At 35.3% G+C, this 18429-nt stretch overlaps 2 protein-coding genes across 3 annotated transcripts in view; one reads left to right on the forward strand and one right to left on the reverse strand.

Annotated features, from left to right (window-relative positions):
- Positions 1 to 7977, reverse strand: part of LOC138317828 (trehalase-like) — a 32126-nt gene extending 24149 nt beyond the window's left edge. Inside the window, exons 1-3 of one of the 2 annotated variants that reach the window (XM_069259747.1) lie at positions 7735 to 7977; positions 6471 to 6571; positions 5935 to 6079 (exon numbers count right to left, since the gene is read on the reverse strand). In XM_069259747.1, the coding sequence (XP_069115848.1) occupies positions 5935 to 6079; positions 6471 to 6571; positions 7735 to 7820 (332 nt within the window). In that variant the 5' untranslated portion in view covers positions 7821 to 7977. The remainder of the gene's footprint in view (positions 1 to 5934; positions 6080 to 6470; positions 6572 to 7734) is intronic. The other variant, XM_069259746.1, reaches the window with a different exon arrangement.
- Positions 7978 to 10577: 2600 nt separating this feature from the next.
- Positions 10578 to 16723, forward strand: LOC138317830 (uncharacterized). Its single transcript, XM_069259748.1, has 9 exons — positions 10578 to 10732; positions 13057 to 13563; positions 13778 to 13957; positions 14322 to 14516; positions 14662 to 14845; positions 15101 to 15327; positions 15711 to 15782; positions 16167 to 16229; positions 16628 to 16723. The coding sequence occupies exons 1-9, from the start codon at positions 10684 to 10686 to the stop codon at positions 16630 to 16632; spliced, it is 1482 nt and encodes a 493-aa protein (XP_069115849.1). The 5' UTR covers positions 10578 to 10683; the 3' UTR covers positions 16633 to 16723.
- Positions 16724 to 18429: the final 1706 nt, after the last annotated feature.

Consider the following 18429-nt stretch of genomic DNA (forward strand, 5'->3'; position numbering starts at 1 on the left):
CTTAAATATATAATATATCTGTCCTCTAGAGGACTTATCAATATCACCATGTGATTTTTGAATAAATTGGTCAATTGGTATACTTTTAACAAGTTTTGTAATTATTCTTTTGTAAAACAGCAAGTTGATTGATATACATTGTATCCGAACTTCAATTCAAACCGGATAACTTGTTAGCTCACCATAGACCATGAAATTGTTTGTACACTTTCTTAACTTCATGATCGTTTCCCATACCTCTGATGAGTATAATAAAACTGTCATTACAAGTGAATCAAATATTTTCAGTTTAAGATGAACAGGAAGAGATACATTCCTTAATTTCTTATAAACAGCAAACACCGATTTAATTGTTTGTTCAGCAGGTTTTTTCCCTTTCTTTAAAAACGCTACCATTAACATTATTTTCTGTACCTAGATATGTAAACAATTCTTATAAATCTAAATTCTGTATTCCATAACATCAACTGGTGTTGTTGTACCGATTTACGTCTTGAGAAGATCACAATTTTTATCTTTCTGATATTAAGTTCTAATTTCCATGTTATGCAATATTGTTAAAATTCATGTAACACTTGTTGTAGACCATCAGATATTTCTGATATCATAACAGTGTTATTGGCAAATAATATGATAAAAAGTTTGGGATACATTCCAATATCATATACCGTAAAAACTGGTATAATTTTGCGCAGGTAATTTTTAGGGCTGAAAATGCTTAAAAAATCTACTATCAGTATATTTTGCGCATCAACAAAATGGGGAAAACAATGTCCAGGGAGTCCCAAAACCGATGTATGAAGGTGACAATTTCAATGCAAAATATTCCCCATAAATGCTTGACAACTTGAACAAAAAGTGTTGTATTTAGAAGAAATAACATATGAAAACCGCATTGCGTTTGTTTTCTTTTATTGGCCACCGTACTCCGTGCACATGTCAATGTTTTGAGATATTACACATGAATAGTAATCAGGAATATTTGAAAAGAGTAGAATATATTTACTTAACTTGGCACAATAAGTAATTAGTGTGTTTGAGATCATTAGCAATCAACAGCAATCAGCTAGCGGATACGTAGTTTAGCTTGCAACAATCACAGTGTGCATAATTTGTCAAGATTTGTAAGACAAAATATTCTTTTCCATCAGGTAAGATTCTAAGTCATAAAGGTAGATTGGAAATAGGAAGGGAGATAAAATAACCAGATAAATATTTGTAGCGGGATCAGACTGGATTGATTGTCGGCGATCAGGTAGCTCAGTCGGAAGAGCTACATTTTCTTCTCTCCTGTTACAGAATTGGCACCCACTAAATAACCAACGGTTGTGGTGTTTGAAAGGGTCTCGTATTTATTCAAAAAAGGAGGGAGGAGTGTAGCGGGACTGGACTGGGTCGATTATCGATGACCAGGTAGTTCAGTCGGTAGAGCACTCAGCTAGTGTTCGGAGAGTCCCGGGATCGAATCCGGTCTTGCCGCTACATTTTCTCCTCTCCTGTTACATATGGTACCATACTGTGCATGTAGATATTCAAGGTAAATCAACAATGTTCGCTGATCTTGCAGAATTGCCTTACAGTGTTGTAATGAATGCAGTAAATGTATGTCTCATTGGTGTGATTGATTTAAAGGCAGTTCATGTGGTGACCGAAAAAAAAAAGGTAAAATAAATACTTTCAGAGTGATCAGGGAACATTGATAGTCAAGGCGGGGAAAACATAAGACGACCTGTGTTATACAAATAATGTTTAATTGATTTTCATTAAATTGTCTCGAAGGTGATGATTAGTGAGTTTCGGAACGATATAGCCATACATTGGAACAAAATAATATAAACTGACTAATGTCATAGTGTTGAGTTTTAAATTTTAAAATAATATTTTATGTATTTCAATTTCAAATTTAATAGCATGTAGCCTAGGTCATTAGAATATAAACAATATATAAGTATATGAGTTGTTAAATTATTTACAGGTTATTTGCTACAATAATTTTAATGATAAATTATTTTCGGTAGGTATATGATTCATTACGGGAACTGATTTGATTGTTACATATAGGTATGATTCATAAGTTGAAATGTTACTTATTTGGTCATCAAAAAGTTTATTATCCTAGACTGTTTAGGGGGAATGTGGTTTACTTGTATGTATTCGACAGGTATGTAAAAACATAAGGAAAACAATTTGGTTTATATACAGAGTTTTTACTGTTTAAGGCTAATATCATATAATTAAACATTTTTCATAAATAGCAATACCAGCATAGAGGAAATATTATTGAATTTTAATTTCCGCTGTTCTTCAGTCCCTCCTGTTCTTACATGTAAGAGTTTTGTCCTTCATAAATTGATTGTAATATACAGTCTATAGCAGTTATGTTATATAATGTGCACAAAGAAGTAATAAATACACACGTATGCAATGGGTACAGATGGTAAATTAATAAGTTATACAGAAAATGATGGTACTTATCATGAAAAGCGTAAAGTCTATTTTGTTGAGTAAAAAAGTTAAAAAACTAACATTGTTCACACCAATAAGAGATGTAATCGCACTCAAAACAGTGATCATTGTGGGCTTTTTGTGCGATTGCATTTGTAAGACTGTGTGCCAGGTGGTAGAGATTAGTTTCCGCTCGAGGTGTTCAAACAATGCAAGTGAGAGTCGGGAATATGTTTATGTAAGTTTAAAATATGCTAATCTCTGATGCTTGTTGGTAAAAATATAACTCAGGATAATTGCTAAACAATTTAAAACAGTTTGTTCTCTACATTTGTTACAGATTGAAACAGCTTTTTTAAGTGTGCCGTTTTAACGCAAAGAGATTATGATGAAGAAATCGGCATTTTCGTCGATTTGTAGTAGTCCAAAAAAATATCACTTCGAGTTCTTATATGAACATTCCATATATGAATTTATCGTACATTCGTTCGGGTCCAAAGAATGTTATACTTCGTATTTACCTAGTTTAATGCATATGATCTGTTATGTATCATGTCAGAAACGTCAAGCTCGCTGTTGGTGAAAATAACTATTTATTTGTTTAAAAGTACATGTATGGTTTAGTGGTACATCTACTGAACCGTGCCTTTAGTATTAGATATAATCTGATTTTATACTTGTGCTTTATACAATTATCGATAATAATGGATGTGAGTAAATATCCATACCTTATTAACTGCCGTTTAGTTTTAAAGATTACGCCACCTTGGACATTTACAAAATGTTCACCGTCTGTCACGTGCTATTTTATCAGTAGTCCAAATTTGTCACAAAAATTTTGTTAGAGTTGTCTTTCTTCCATTGTGGATTTACACGTACAGTGGCATAAACGCAGCCGTGATAAACAAATCTCCATAAATTCGTGCCTGAAATATATTTGCTCCCAGAACTAATATGATTTCAACTAGTGCATAAAAATCAATTTTGTAACAATTTTTAATGTTTTGAGGGGTGAAATATAGATTTCATTTTTTCCGTTCGCGGGATAAATTGTCCACTAGTAGGGACTAAACGCGTGGGGCGAAGCGAAGCATTTTCGGACGAAAAACGTCTTCATGTATTGAAAACAACATTTTCGGGACGAAAAAAAGACCTAGATACATTGTACACAATTCAAGTGAAAATTTTCCAACCTAAGATCATTTGGATGATGTATATGGTAAGGATATGAAAGTAGTAATCTACTATTCCTATTTCAACATTACAGATACGCTTATTTCAGTAACTTTCATATTCAAAATTTGCTATTTAAAATTCCCGGTAAAATCAAAGTTGTTGAATACACTGCCGCTAGGAGCGCTAGTATCTGCGAGCAAGTTCTTAGCCAATCATATTGAGGATATTGACTGAAAGAGAATTTTGCAACCACGATCACAATGGCGAGGTAACCCTCGCCAAAAATGTAAACCACGGTCTACAACATTAAACAAAATAAACCACGGTCTACAACATTAAACAAAATAAACCACGGTCTACAACATTAATCAATGTAAACCACGGTCTACAACATTAAACAATATAAACCACGGTCTACAACATTAAACAATATAAACCACGGTCTACAACATTAAACAATATAAACCACGGTCTACAACATCAAACAATGTAAACCACGGTCTACAACATTAAACAATGTAAACCACGGTCTACAACATCAAACAATATAAACCACGGTCTACAACATTAAACAATATAAACCACGGTCTACAACATTAAACAATATAAACCACGGTCTACAACATTAAACAATATAAACCACGGTCTACAACATTAAACAATATAAACCACGGTCTACAACATCAAACAATATAAACCACAGTCTACAACATCAAACAATATAAACCACGGTCTACAACATTAAACAATATAAACCACGGTCTACAACATTAAACAATATAAACCACGGTCTACAACATTAAACAATATAAACCACGGTCTACAACATTAAACAATATAAACCACGGTCTACAACATCAAAAAAATATAAACCACGGTCTACAACATTAAACAATATAAACCACGGTCTACAACATTAAACAATATAAACCACGGTCTACAACATTAAACAATATAAACCACGGTCTACAACATTAAACAATATAAACCACGGTCTACAACATTAAACAATATAAACCACGGTCTACAACATTAAACAATATAAACCACGGTCTACAACATCAAACAATATAAACCACGGTCTACAACATCAAACAATATAAACCACGGTCTACAACATTAAACAATATAAACACGGTCTACAACATCAAACAATATAAACCACGGTCTACAACATCAAACAATATAAACCACGGTCTACAACATTAAACAATATAAACCACGGTCTACAACATTAAACAATATAAACCACGGTCTACAACATTAAACAATATAAACCACGGTCTACAACATTAAACAATATAAACACACGGTCAAACAATATAAACATCTAAACATAAATATATAAACCACGGTCTACAACATTAAACAATATAAACCACGGTCTACAACATTAAACAATATAAACCACGGTCTACAACATTAAACAATATAAACCACGGTCTACAACATTAAACAATATAAACCACGGTCTACAACATTAAACAATATAAACCACGGTCTACAACATTAAACAATATAAACCACGGTCTACAACATTAAACAATATAAACCACGGTCTACAACATCAAACAATATAAACCACGGTCTACAACATTAAACAATATAAACCACGGTCTACAACTAAACAGCTACAAATAAACAATATAAACCACGGTCTACAACATCAAACAATATAAACCACGGTCTACAACATTAAACAATATAAACCACGGTCTACAACATTAAACAATATAAACCACGGTCTACAACATTAAACAATATAAACCACGGTCTACAACATTAAACAATATAAACCACGGTCTACAACATCAAACAATATAAACCACGGTCTACAACATCAAACAATATAAACCACGGTCTACAACATTAAACAATATAAACCACGGTCTACAACATTAAACAATATAAACCACGGTCTACAACATTAAACAATATAAACCACGGTCTACAACATTAAACAATATAAACCACGGTCTACAACATTAAACAATATAAACCACGGTCTACAACATTAAACAATATAAACCAAAGTCTACAACATTAAACTGCTGTTGTTTTTTTATGGAGAAAATACCATTCGTTAGCAGTATATAACCATCAACAAAGATGTGACATTTTCGCTTTTTACATTGATCTTCGACCTCAGAGTTAATATCATTATTACTCTAGCTATAAGCATCTTGGTATTCTTTAAATGTCGTTCAGATATTGTTTTCTTTTTTCCTTTGTGATATACAAATATAAGTATTTTTATCGAGTTTTAATCTATGGACTAAAACTAATTTTCAGGGCCCTGCGTTGGGGACTTACATACGAGGTAGATCTGACGGAGTCCACGGTAAAAACTCATCGCCCGGCCCTGAGAAATACGTGTTCACAAACTCCGCGAGTGTGTCCTTGGGGATGACATCTGTGTACTGCTGCTGTAGTTTGCTGAATTCCGACAAAATTTTGTCTGGAACAAAATACATGGATAGGTATACTTCCCTTGAGTTGACAATGTATTCGGAATAATTACAAAAAATGGTGTTGAGTCAGTCCGTGAGAGTGAATGCGTGTTTTATAGGCTTCAACTTTCAAGTAAACTTCGTGTACCTGTGATTTTTAAGTTACCTGTTGCTGTCTCAGATATTACTGTCTGATTCTATGAAAGATAAGAGCCTTTTCAAAAGTCCATTTTAGAAGACATTTACGACCAGGATACATTTTATTGTCACCACAAAAACATATATACACAATACATTGAATATTAGGTATCTAGGTAAGGTTATTGTTGTCCTTCGATTGTCCATCTAACAGTCTCTATATATGGTTTACTTATACTGTCCAGTATTGTGATGGCGTACCTTGTGATGCCTTCAGACTCATGTCGACAAACGTCTTGGAATCTTTAAACAATCCTGACGTTTGTACAGCGTGTAGTAATGGCCCGGCACAGTAAATATTACTGAAAATTAAATATACCATGTGAATATGATATAGCAAACCGTTTAAACCAATAAGACATGTTTTAATAAACTATTGCATGTTTTTGTTTAATTTTAGGTTACGAACACTGTACTGAATTGTAAAGATATCAAGGAGACACAAACACCCGGGTACAATTAAGATGACAAATAAGGTCATAACAAAGTTAGAAGTTTACAAGGAAACATGATATGGTGTCACTGTGACTCCACAGGGAAAAGGTGATAAGAAGACACCAACAGTCAAGGGTCATATAAGGACGGTTTTCAAGGAGACACCAACAGCCAAAGATCATATAAGGACTGTTGTAAAGGAGACACCAACAGTCAAGGGTCATATAAGGACGGTTGTCAAGGGTCATATAAGGACGGTTGTCAGGGAGACACCAACAGTCAAGGGTCAAATACGGACGGTTGTCAAGGAGACACCAACAGTCAAGGGTCCTATAGGACGGTTGTCAATGAGATGCCAACAGTCGAGAGTCATATAAGGACGGTTTTCAAGGAGACACCAACAATCAAAGGTCATGTAAAGACGGCTGTCAAGGAGACACCAACAGTCAAGGGTCATATAGGACGGTTGTCAAGGTGACATCAACAGTCAAAGGTCATATAGGACGGTTGTCATGGAGACACCAACAATCAATAGTCCTATAGGAAAGTTGTCAAGGAGGCGCCAATAGTCAAGGGTCCTATCGGACGGTTGTCAATGAGACGCCAACAGTCAAGGGTTATATAGGACGGTTGTTAAGAAGACACCAACAGTCAAGGGTCATATAAGAACGGTTGTGGGAGACACCAACAGTCAAGGGTCATATAAGGACGGTTGTCAAGGTGACACCAACAGTCAAGGGTCATATAAGGACGGTTGTCAAGGTGACACCAACATTCAAAGGTCATATAAGGACGGTTGTCAGACAGACACCAACAGTCAAGGGTCATATAAGGACTGTTGTCAGGGAGACACCAACAGTCAAGGGTCAAATAAGGACGGTTGTCAAGGAGACGCAAACAGCCAATGGTCATATAAGGACGGTTGTTTACGTCCCTATTTTTGAACGAATTTTAAGCGCCTGTTCACTACTTAAAATGAATTCGGTATTCTATACATATGTATTTAGAATGAGGAAGTTAAAATACTTACCTATCACATGCCGGGACCGCGGTGTCATAGCCATATATATACTGTATACAGCAGCAAATGACCACAACAAACCACCCAGCGTCCATCCTCCTCACGTACAATAGTAGATCCTGGTCGGTTTGATCACAACTGTCGGATTAGGGTACATCTTATAATAAACTGTAGGAAATACCTGTAGTGTCATGGAATACCATACAAACATAAAATGACGGTTAGTACCTCTATAATATGTATCTATGTGTGTGTATATATATATAGTTCGCCTCAATGATTCAGGAAGCTTGTGCTGTATGTAATAAGTTATTACCTTAGATAGTCGAGTCGATACAGACGGCACTGTATGTATTTTAGGGTGGTTGAGTTTGTTTCCAAGCTTTTATCATTCTAAGTTTACTAACTGACTGGTACACTATTACCCTTTGTAAAGGAAAAATCAGACATATTTTGATTGTTATGATAATATAATTGACTTAACTGACTTTTGAACTTTGTTACTCTAGGCAAAGAAAAAAAAATCAGACATCTTTGATTTTTTGGGGAATTTTATTTATCGATCTCTTTGTATTTATTTATTTTAGGATTTTAGGGATAGTAATTTATTCCATATATCTACCATCCCATAATTCTTTTTTAATTAGGAGATGAACGAATGCGTACGGGTGTGAGGTCACTTGCGCGATTTTTTAAATTTTTCAATAATAATGATTTATAACACACTTTGTACGGCGACGTATTAGGGCCACTATATAATTTAATTTATCTTGTGCGTACAAGTTAGTATCTTGTACGTGCAAGTTATTATCTTGTACGTACAAGTTAGTATCTTGTACGTACAACTTAGTATCTTGTACGTACAAGTTAGTATCTTGTACGTAAAACATAGTATCTTGTACAACTTAGTATCTTGTACGTACAAGTTACTATCTTGTACGTACAAGTTATTATCTTGTACGTACAACTTAGTATCTTGTACGTACAACTTAGTATCTTGTACGAACAAGTTAGTATCTTGTACGAACAAGTTACTATCTTGTACGTACAACTTATAGTATCTTGTACATGCAAGATAGTATCTTGTACGTACAACTTAGTATCTTGTACATACAAGTTGAGTTGAACTGCTGTTCATTACCGCAGAATTGAGTCACCCGCCTGATTTTTTTTTTCGTTATTAAAGATAGTCTGTCTACTTTGCTTTGCTTCAAGCACGATCACAGGTTTATTAACTTATTTGACAATATTAAAAATATAAATATATATTAATGAGGACAATATCTTTTTCACAATTGCCGGATTATAAGTTGAAACTGTATAGTCACTTGCATTATTTTGAAACTGACACCGTATAGTTCCTTTCGAGGAAACTGTATAGTCGCTTGTTTTATAGATAAGATACATTTAGTGATAAAATGGATATGATACATCTCCGATGAATGATAAGTTTTATCTATTAAAAAGAGGAGAAAACAAATTCGTAATTTTCTTCAGTAATTAAAGTTAAATACTTCACACTGGTGCCATTATTGGAAATGTTGGAGCATTTATTTTACTTCAGAATAGTAGTATTGAAAATAATTAACTGCCTCCGAAAAAGATCCTAGGCATTATGCCCTAATTCGAACGAGTTACTGATTGCACTGACAACAAAAGCAAACAAATTATTTCATATGTGTTTTTGTGTTTATTAGACATATATACACACATCAATTATTGTCCAAATGATGATCATCAATAATACTCCGTTATAAACATTTACATGTATATGTTCGGAAACTTATCACAGCATCACAACTCCACAAAATGTCGCAAGGTATTCTTTTTTCCCCCATTTGGCTTAAACAAAGGGTACGTAATATACGTATAGCTTCACGCGATGCCATTGTGACAGTAAAGCAGTCACAGCCTTAAATACCGAGAGTTTCAACATTATACTATCTTGTACGTACAAGATAGTAACTTGTACGTACAGGATAGTAACTTGTACGTACAAGATACTAAGTTGTACGTACAAGATACTAACTTGTACGTACAAGATACTAAGTTGTACGTACAAGATATTAACTTGTACGTACAAGATACTATCTTGTTCGTACAAGATACTAAGTTGTACGTACAAGATACAATCTTGTACGTACAAGATACTAACTTGTACGTACAAGATATTAAGTTGTACGTACAAGATAGTAACTTGTAAGATACTATCTTGTACGTACAAGATACTAAGTTATACGTACAAGATACTAAGTTGTACGTACAAGATAGTAACTTGTACGTACAAGATACTAACTTGTACGTACAAGATACTAACTTGTACGTACAAGATAAATAACATTTTGTAGTGGCCCTAATACGCCGCTGCACTTTAGATGTATGTAATACATTTTACCTAATTATATAGTAATTAGGGTTTTTTATAATGACCTCTCGGTACAGGAACATGACGACAATAGATTAGGTAAGATGATGATGATGATGATATGATGATAATGATGTTGATCATGATGATGATGATATGAAGATGATTTTTATTTATTTTTTTTATTTTTGTCTGTTTGGTTTTCTTTTTCAAGATATCATAACTCGATAGATATTTCTGGTTTCCATTTATAATAAAACCAATCCAATAAAGTTTATCCTTCTATACCTAACATTAAAAATGGATTTAAAAAATTTCTATGTTTTAATAAATATTCAAACCACAAATTTCATTTTGATAATGTTGTTGGTATGATAATTGCTGACTGGACGAACCTGTCCATGCGAGTCGGACGTGTTCTCTGGTTAAACGTGTTATTGTCGCTCGAAATGCACGTGTTCTGCCTATGTCTCAGCCAATGAAATGAATGACGGTGTGTATAAAGTCAGGTCCACGTGTTCAATCAGTCACTAGTCCGATTTGTGGAAGGAGAGTTGAGTCCGGAAGTCTGTCCAGAAGAGGGGACCAGCACTATGAAGTATTTTACAAGCCTACTTGTTCTGTTAGGAGTGGCGGCACTCGGTGAGTTGATATTTATTAATGTGTATGTTTTATTTTATAGTAATTGACTGTTATAAAATATGTATAATCACGTGCACGTGCATTTTGTTTTGAGTTAAGAGTTTGTGATCACGGGGACCCGGCACGAACTTCAAACCAACATTATTTATATTTATATATATGAATGATAGTATCTATAAATAGTTCTGCTGGTTAGAAATTCGGGCCAGGTCCCCGTGGTCGTGCTACTTACCAACAGGTGTCCGATAATCTATTTATAATATATGTACTCGTGTGTAGAACGACGGAGTATAGAAGAGTTATGTCAGACCTACAATACTGTAAAGGAAGATTTTTTAATATAATGTAAATTCTGTATCGCAGGGGTCTGATAAAAATTGAGCTTTCCACTCTTCTAAGGTAGAATACTATGGAGAATATGATTTTCAACGATTTTTATATAACTATGCCCCTTAATGTTTTCCGCCAGTTTCAATCAATCGCACAGACAATATACTTAAATAATGGTGTACATGTATATATTTTCAACGAACAGAAAACGGAGAAGGTAAATTATACGGTAATTTGCGAAGGAATTTTCAGAAAATTTTGGTCGACCTGTCGTCAACATCAATGCGCCATAGAAAACTATTTTTTGTTTGTAAATTATCGTTAACAAAATCAAATTATTAAGATTGAAGGCAATAATATTAATTTACGTGGTTTAATCAAGAGTGCAATTTTTCCGGTCTATACATAGATAGACCGTTTATTATCGTGTTCAATATAGCAACATGTCGCGTGCCATAATCCAATAATAATTGTCTTTATTTCCTCCAAACATGTTTTTCATTAAGATTACATTTCTCAGCACTCTTGTGGGACATTCTTTTCGTTTGTATGACGGGAATGAGTCTCGTCTCGAATCCATTGAGAAGGTCCTCAGTATTTTCTAATACCCTTCACCCCCCCAGGAGGAGATTAATTCAACACGGCCATATATACTTTATTTACGTTTTTCATATTATAAAGTATAAACCTTATACACATAGACAGTGGCTTCGCTTACAGGAAATTAATGAATACTCAAAAACTATGTTTGCTTAAAGATGCCCCACCGCTGACAAACGGCATTTTTTTCTCTATGAAATACAGGAGCAGGCGATTAAGTATTTTTCTTCGGTTACAAAAGTTACTTACTTTACACCATTACCACCATTGAAAAGTTTGAGCTTCTCATTTCACTTCAAGATAAAAATATCAAATAATTTTTTGCATCCCTAAAAAAATCATTGGCAATATATTCTATATGGAATGATATACTGATTGCGCATGCACCAAAAGCAAAATAAATCATTTCATATTATTTTTGGTGTTAATTAGACATGTTTATACACGATTAAACACCAATTATAGTTCCCATGATGAGTATCGTTTATGGTCCGTCGGCAGTGAAGCATCTTTAACTAGACCCGGGTTCATGGTCCTAAAGACGTCTTAAGAAATCTGAGTTTTAAGTTTATACGTTGGTATAAGAAGCAGGTCGGAGCTTCTCTGGATCACGGGGACCTAGCACGAATTTTTTTAACCAACAGTATACATACATATATATTATAGTATCTTTAGTATATTATAGATACTATGATATGTATATGTATACTGTTGGTTAAAAAAATTTCGTGCCAGGTCCCTGTGCTCTGGATCATTCGGTGAGCCGTAGTTTTTTCACATTTGTTCAATTCCTGGGCGTGGCACTCATCAGAATTATGCATTTCCCCAATTTTATTTACACATTTTAGACAATTGTATGTATTTCCTTTTATTTTTCCCTTTGTTTCGACTTTTAAAGGTTCTACATTTTTGACAACTGTATTTTTATTGACATTATCCTGACATGTCCCGACCAAGTGGAATTATTTTTTCATGTCAATCGGATATCCATGATGGCTTTATTTCATTTAGACCCTCACAAATACATGCACATTACCTTGTTTGTCCAAAATCAGACATGGGCACCATCTTGGAAAACATGCATGTATTTAATTAGTATATTGTCATATGATCAAGGCCCTCTGGGCATCTTGTTAAAAGCCCTTGGTACTTTGTAGCCTTTAAATTCCAGTATTCCCGTATGAGTTCATGTATACGGAGTATAACTCGGTATACTGATGTTCCTAACGGCACTCGCAACCACAGGGATATGAGAATTAATTAATATTATAAAGTAAACTAACTACTTTTCATATCCCTGTGCTCCCAGCAAGCCACGAATTTATCGGCAAAAGAGTTTTAAAACTTGTGAATATTTTGCTGTTGGTAAAAGTTGGTGTTTTTCTATCCCCTAGCCTCTGGAACCAGAAGTAAGCGACAGGCCCTGTTTTCCAGGCTGTTTGGTACTTCACACAACCCAGCACGTCGGGTCGAACTGCAGTTTGGTTACAACGGCAAATTCCCACGCCCAGGCGGAATGCCTTCACCCACTGGTCAACCTTTTACTGGACAGCCCTCTATTACCGGTCAGCCCTTTACTGGCTGGCCATCTACCGGCCAACCATTTACTGGTCGGCCCTTTACCGGTCAACCCTTTACTGGTCAGCCCTTTACTGGTCAGCCGTACACCAACAGGCCTTTTACTGGAGCCAACTACCAAACAGGTAACCTTTATGACAGACAGCTCAAACAAATTTTACACGAGTTCCGATCCCTTACAACAGATCAGGTACAGCCAGCCACTACATCGCCCACAATCAACGACGACGTCGACATTGATAAAATGAAAACCCTGGTTGAGTGCTGGTTTAACGAGATCATGGGAGGAGTCTTCAATGGATTTCCCACAGGCCATATGAACGGTGAGTAAACGACAATTACTGTATAAGTTCTATTAAAATACCTCTGCTTTACAATTACTAAAGCAGTCTTGCTCTTATTTTGCTTTCCAAAATCATTTAACAGTAAAAATTGATGTGTTAATTCTAAGAAAAGGGGAATTTATCAATTTGATGAAGACCAGAGAGTATAGAGTAAGTATCTTTGGTCATAAGTTATTACCATTGTTGTGAACAGCTAACCTGACCATACACGGTAGTAAGGTTCACTACATCCTGTCCAGGGCGATCAGGCAGTACCAGCTGTCCAACGGCGATGTGGACGATGTGTTGAGGAATATGGTGAGAGGCCTGATTTGGACTGCCGTAGTACCACACCGAAGTTGTCCAGCTACAAAGTTCCACCAGGTCTCCATTTGTAAGTTTTGGAAATTTAAACAATTTGGTTCATGACTTCTTCGGTAGAAGCCTTGTGATATCGATTTCCCCGCTATCTGTTTAAGATGTTCCTTTTTCTCCGGGAACTACGGCTTTCATCTACCAACAATTCTGGCACATCATTTAATGACCCTGGCTGTTAGTAGGACATTAAACTTGTATAATGCAGTACAACCTCGCTATACATTGTACTAATATGTAAATTGAATTATTGATGGTAATGCTTTTTTGACTAAATTACATTTTGGAAGTTTTTGGCACGAATAGTCTTATTCGATTCATCAATCGCGTACCATGTGGCAAAATTATCGGGACTAAAATTGATTTAAAATGTTTTGTTTTAGGGGCTCTAAGATCATTGATGCAATATCACCTCTCCAACGACGCCGGAAGTTTAAGGGAGCAGTTCAAGGCCATTCTAACGTCCTTCAACTTTCACTCCAACAGTATCGATACATTAGCAGCTAACATGGTTTCCGAGATTCACGGTCATCTCATCGGTGGGCTCATCCAAAACATGAAATTTGAGGTGTTTAACGGTACGTTATCTATAAACTGTAGTATATTCAACAGCACTTAGTAGGCATACACTAGGTCAAGTAAAGGGGTTGTATCCAATCCTCGTTGCCGATTTATTGTTATCAATCTTATCATTACTTATAAAAATGTTTCTCTCGTTTTCAGATTTCTTTGAGCCTCTAGAGTACATTGTAGAAGAGATGGTGGCCATGTTTGGAGCCCCACGAAGTAGTTCCAAAATAGACGAACTGTTACGTGTTGTCGTGCAGACACATCCCTGGTTACTCCAGTGTATAACGCCTCAGAGACTAGTAGAAATGCACCTCGATATCGTCAACAATATTCTCGGGTATTTATATCGCATCACAGTGTGTGTTATCCTTTATTTATTAGATACACAGCAGACACTGGAAGCTAAAAGCTCTATTAACATTGAAAATATTTAGCACATTTGTATGTCGGATTTTAAACTTTTGGGGGGTATTGTATTAATTGTGTAATTGCTGGTTTCTTTAATGATATAAAACACAAGAACCATATCTTTTAAAGCAATGAATAATGATCTAGACTAATTGAGCTGCATATTTTTGATCACCGTTTATAGGTTTTTGAATGCTAAAGAACTAGGAGAATTCCTGGATAGGGTGCAAGGCACCCTCAAGGAAGAGTTCCTGTTGGCGACAGGGAATGAACAGATACCGTTGGTGCATACGCTTGCGGCTACCTTGGAGACCCACATCCAGGAGTTTGTAAATGGCTCTAGCGAGTACGCCACTATCCTCCTCACTGGGAACACCAACCAACTCATCAAAGTACTGTCACCACTCATGAGTAAGTTAAATACTGCTTAATCAACCAAATACTTCATGCAAAGATCGGTTCTTCTGAATAAAAGAGAAATCTTATAATTTATATATAATTGTTTTGAAAAAATATCCCAAAGCCATGTTGTACTTTGCACGTACTTGATGACAAATGGTAATTTAGCTGAAACGCTTGCATCATTAGAGACCCAGTTATCGATAACCATGGGTCAAGTGATGCGTACAGCGTAGTGACATCGACCATTGGTTGCTTGGCAAGTTTGTGGCCTTTATATCCCTTTTCAAGTCTCTTGTTTCTAACGGGGAAAATGTACCTGGTTGTTAAGGAACATAATCCATAAATATATGTGGTTCACATAATACACCGGTGATTTGTGTTAATGTTAACAGGTCAAACACAGCTGGAGTACTTCCAGAGGATCCTAACAAGTCTAGGATCATTAAACTACAGTACAACTCCTGGTATGTACCCCTATAAGTCATGTTCTACCCATGGCTTGGTGTCATCTCCATCCTCTAACAAGTTACATAACATCTATATAAACATCTAAATACCAATTCGCTTTTCTGGCGTTTTATTAGGACATTGTATAGCGTCTTTTCTAAAAGTGCCCTGGTCTTACAAATGACTTGCCCAAGCAATGTATTAAAGGAGAAAGAGGATACTGTGACATAACGGCCGACTTGATTCGTGTCACTCTGGTGTCCTCACAAATGTTGACCAGGACAAGTGTATAGAGGTTCATTTATTTCTCATAACTCTGTTTGATCACATTGTTTTCTTTTGACATTGGTTTTATGATGGCCTGTATTAAACCAATCATTCCTTCTATCTTTTCTCCTCAGCACCCGTGACAAACCCGTCCAATCCTAACGGCACACCATCGGGGCCAGCACGTAGAAAACTGGGTAAGCAAGTTTCTAATTTAGACATTTATAACTTATTTCCACTTATTTATTAAGCGTATTCTTTTACAAAATCAATGCAATAAGAACGAGATGTTTGGTTATTTCTTCTTAAACATTAGTTTAGCGTTTGGCATTTCTAAAGAATTATGTTCCACATTCTTCATTCACATTACTCTATGAAAATGGTTTCACATGTTGTCTTTCTGGATAGTAATATTTGAAATCTTGATCTTTACCATGTTCGTTTTCCAATGAAAATACGGAAGTCCCATTTCCATCAGTTCTATATAATCTAAGGACTTCTTGTCCATGTCATTATTTTTATCATGTATGCCCCAAACTGGTGTATTGTGATTTTTGACTGTAAAGATTTGTAAAACATATTTGTTTATTTTCAGAATGAGCCAGGTTAGAAAAGGTGCCAGCAACGCTGTTGATTGTTATCAAATTGTTGTGTTTAATTCATTATTGAATAAATTGTTATATTTTTTAAATCATGAATTTGGTTATATTTAATGAATTTGAGGACATCAACACCACGTTAGTTTTATGACAACTAATGTGGACACTGGAGGATCAACATTCCATTAGTGGTGGCGTTCTGATGACCAAACTAAGCAATTCACTAGACGATTACTTCAGCCAATACACAGGCAGTGTTTCTAATTTGAGAAATTCACGTGAACCATGTGAAATTCTCACGTGAAATTCACGTTACTTTTTGTTCATTCGAAATTCACATGAAGAAATATTGCCTGTGTAGGCGTGTGAACTATTTAACATTGCACAAGTCTGTGTCAAAACTAGATGTTACATACGCCCATTAAAGACATCATATCATAGAAAAATTACTACATGCAAATTAAGCTAATTGTGGTAATCAAGCGAAGAGTGGAATACAAAGGTTATCGAAACGTGACCAACTTAGTTACATAGTTCACTTTAAGTTACAATTAGGACATTTTAAAATGACGGTTGTGGTTGAGCTTACTAGACGGGGTTCTAAGGTCGAAGGAATTGAGCAACTTTGTCTCTTGGCAACAACGGCTGCACTTTCAAGAATGTTGAAATGAAAAACGCTTAATTCTGTAGAAGTTATTTTTTTAATAGACGACCTAGAAAACATCAATGAAATTGATAATCATGGGTTCGTAGTTTCAACAGTATGTACACGCTGTCTAGAATTGACAGTGATCAAACCAGTACACAACAGTAGTACTGTATATTCCTTTGCACACAACGAACCTTTTTTTTACCAACTAACTACACGTATCTTCGTTATTAGCATAGTTTATACAGGAGCATTGACGAAGAGCAGCAGTGATGTTATAATCATGAATTCGTTAAAATGTTCTTTATAAATGTGTTTTACAGTACACTGTCGTGTGACAATAACCAGCAAAAAGTATAATTTCGGAAAAGCCAATACGGATGTATTCCGTATCTAACACAGACGCCGAATGATGCGCCCCAAATTGCATCGAATTATGATAGACGATTTTAAGTGATGGGCTATTCTTCATTTTGTATCTATTTTTGTCCGGATATTTCACAGGTCCGCTAAACGTTGCTGTGCTATTTGTGGGCTAGGTGCAGTAACTTGCATTTAAACAATGGTTTCTAGAATTTCAATAGTTGCCAATTATGATTTAGTATTTAGTTTTTTCTCCATACATTTGTACTTCAGGACCGCTCAGCAAAACTCCCGACTATTCATGTGAAAAACCATACCAGGGTATTTCTGAATTTACAATTTGCTTTTATGGACTCTTAGCCCACGCAACCTTTTCAAATTAAAAACATGAATTTCACCTTATTTTGTATTTGGAGCCGATACGAAAACGAAGAGCAGTCTCTTCTGAACATGAAACAATTCTAGAATCTAATCCTTTTGATGATAAGATCATTTACTGACATTTTAGTGGGTCTTTATCAAAGTTCTACATCTGCATGTTATTTATCTAAAATGTGTGAACATAGCAAAGACCTCACTCCCGCTGAAGTACAAGAGAACCTAAGAAAGTCGAGCGGGGATTCGTTTTGCACAACTCACCAACGATACCTAATATAAGTCTGCTAAACCTGCCTATATAAGTTTTTTTATACACAGAAAAACTTAAAATATTGGCAAGTTTAATGGACTGGTACAGCTTACGTGACGCTACCCAAATTGGAACACTTTTTGAATAAAATTGTAAAA

Source organism: Argopecten irradians, chromosome 3, assembly GCF_041381155.1.
Source record: "Argopecten irradians isolate NY chromosome 3, Ai_NY, whole genome shotgun sequence".
Lineage (NCBI taxonomy): Eukaryota > Metazoa > Mollusca > Bivalvia > Pectinida > Pectinidae > Argopecten > Argopecten irradians.

Excerpts from the sequence above, each read along its gene's own strand:
- LOC138317830 (XM_069259748.1), top strand. The coding sequence starts at position 10,684 with ATGAAGTATTTTACAAGCCTACTTGTTCTGTTAGGAGTGGCGGCACTC. Across the intron at positions 13,958-14,321 it reads GTTCCACCAGGTCTCCATTT|GGGCTCTAAGATCATTGATG; the intron begins GTAAGTTTTGGA and ends GTTTTGTTTTAG. Across the intron at positions 15,783-16,166 it reads AAACTACAGTACAACTCCTG|CACCCGTGACAAACCCGTCC; the intron begins GTATGTACCCCT and ends TTTTCTCCTCAG.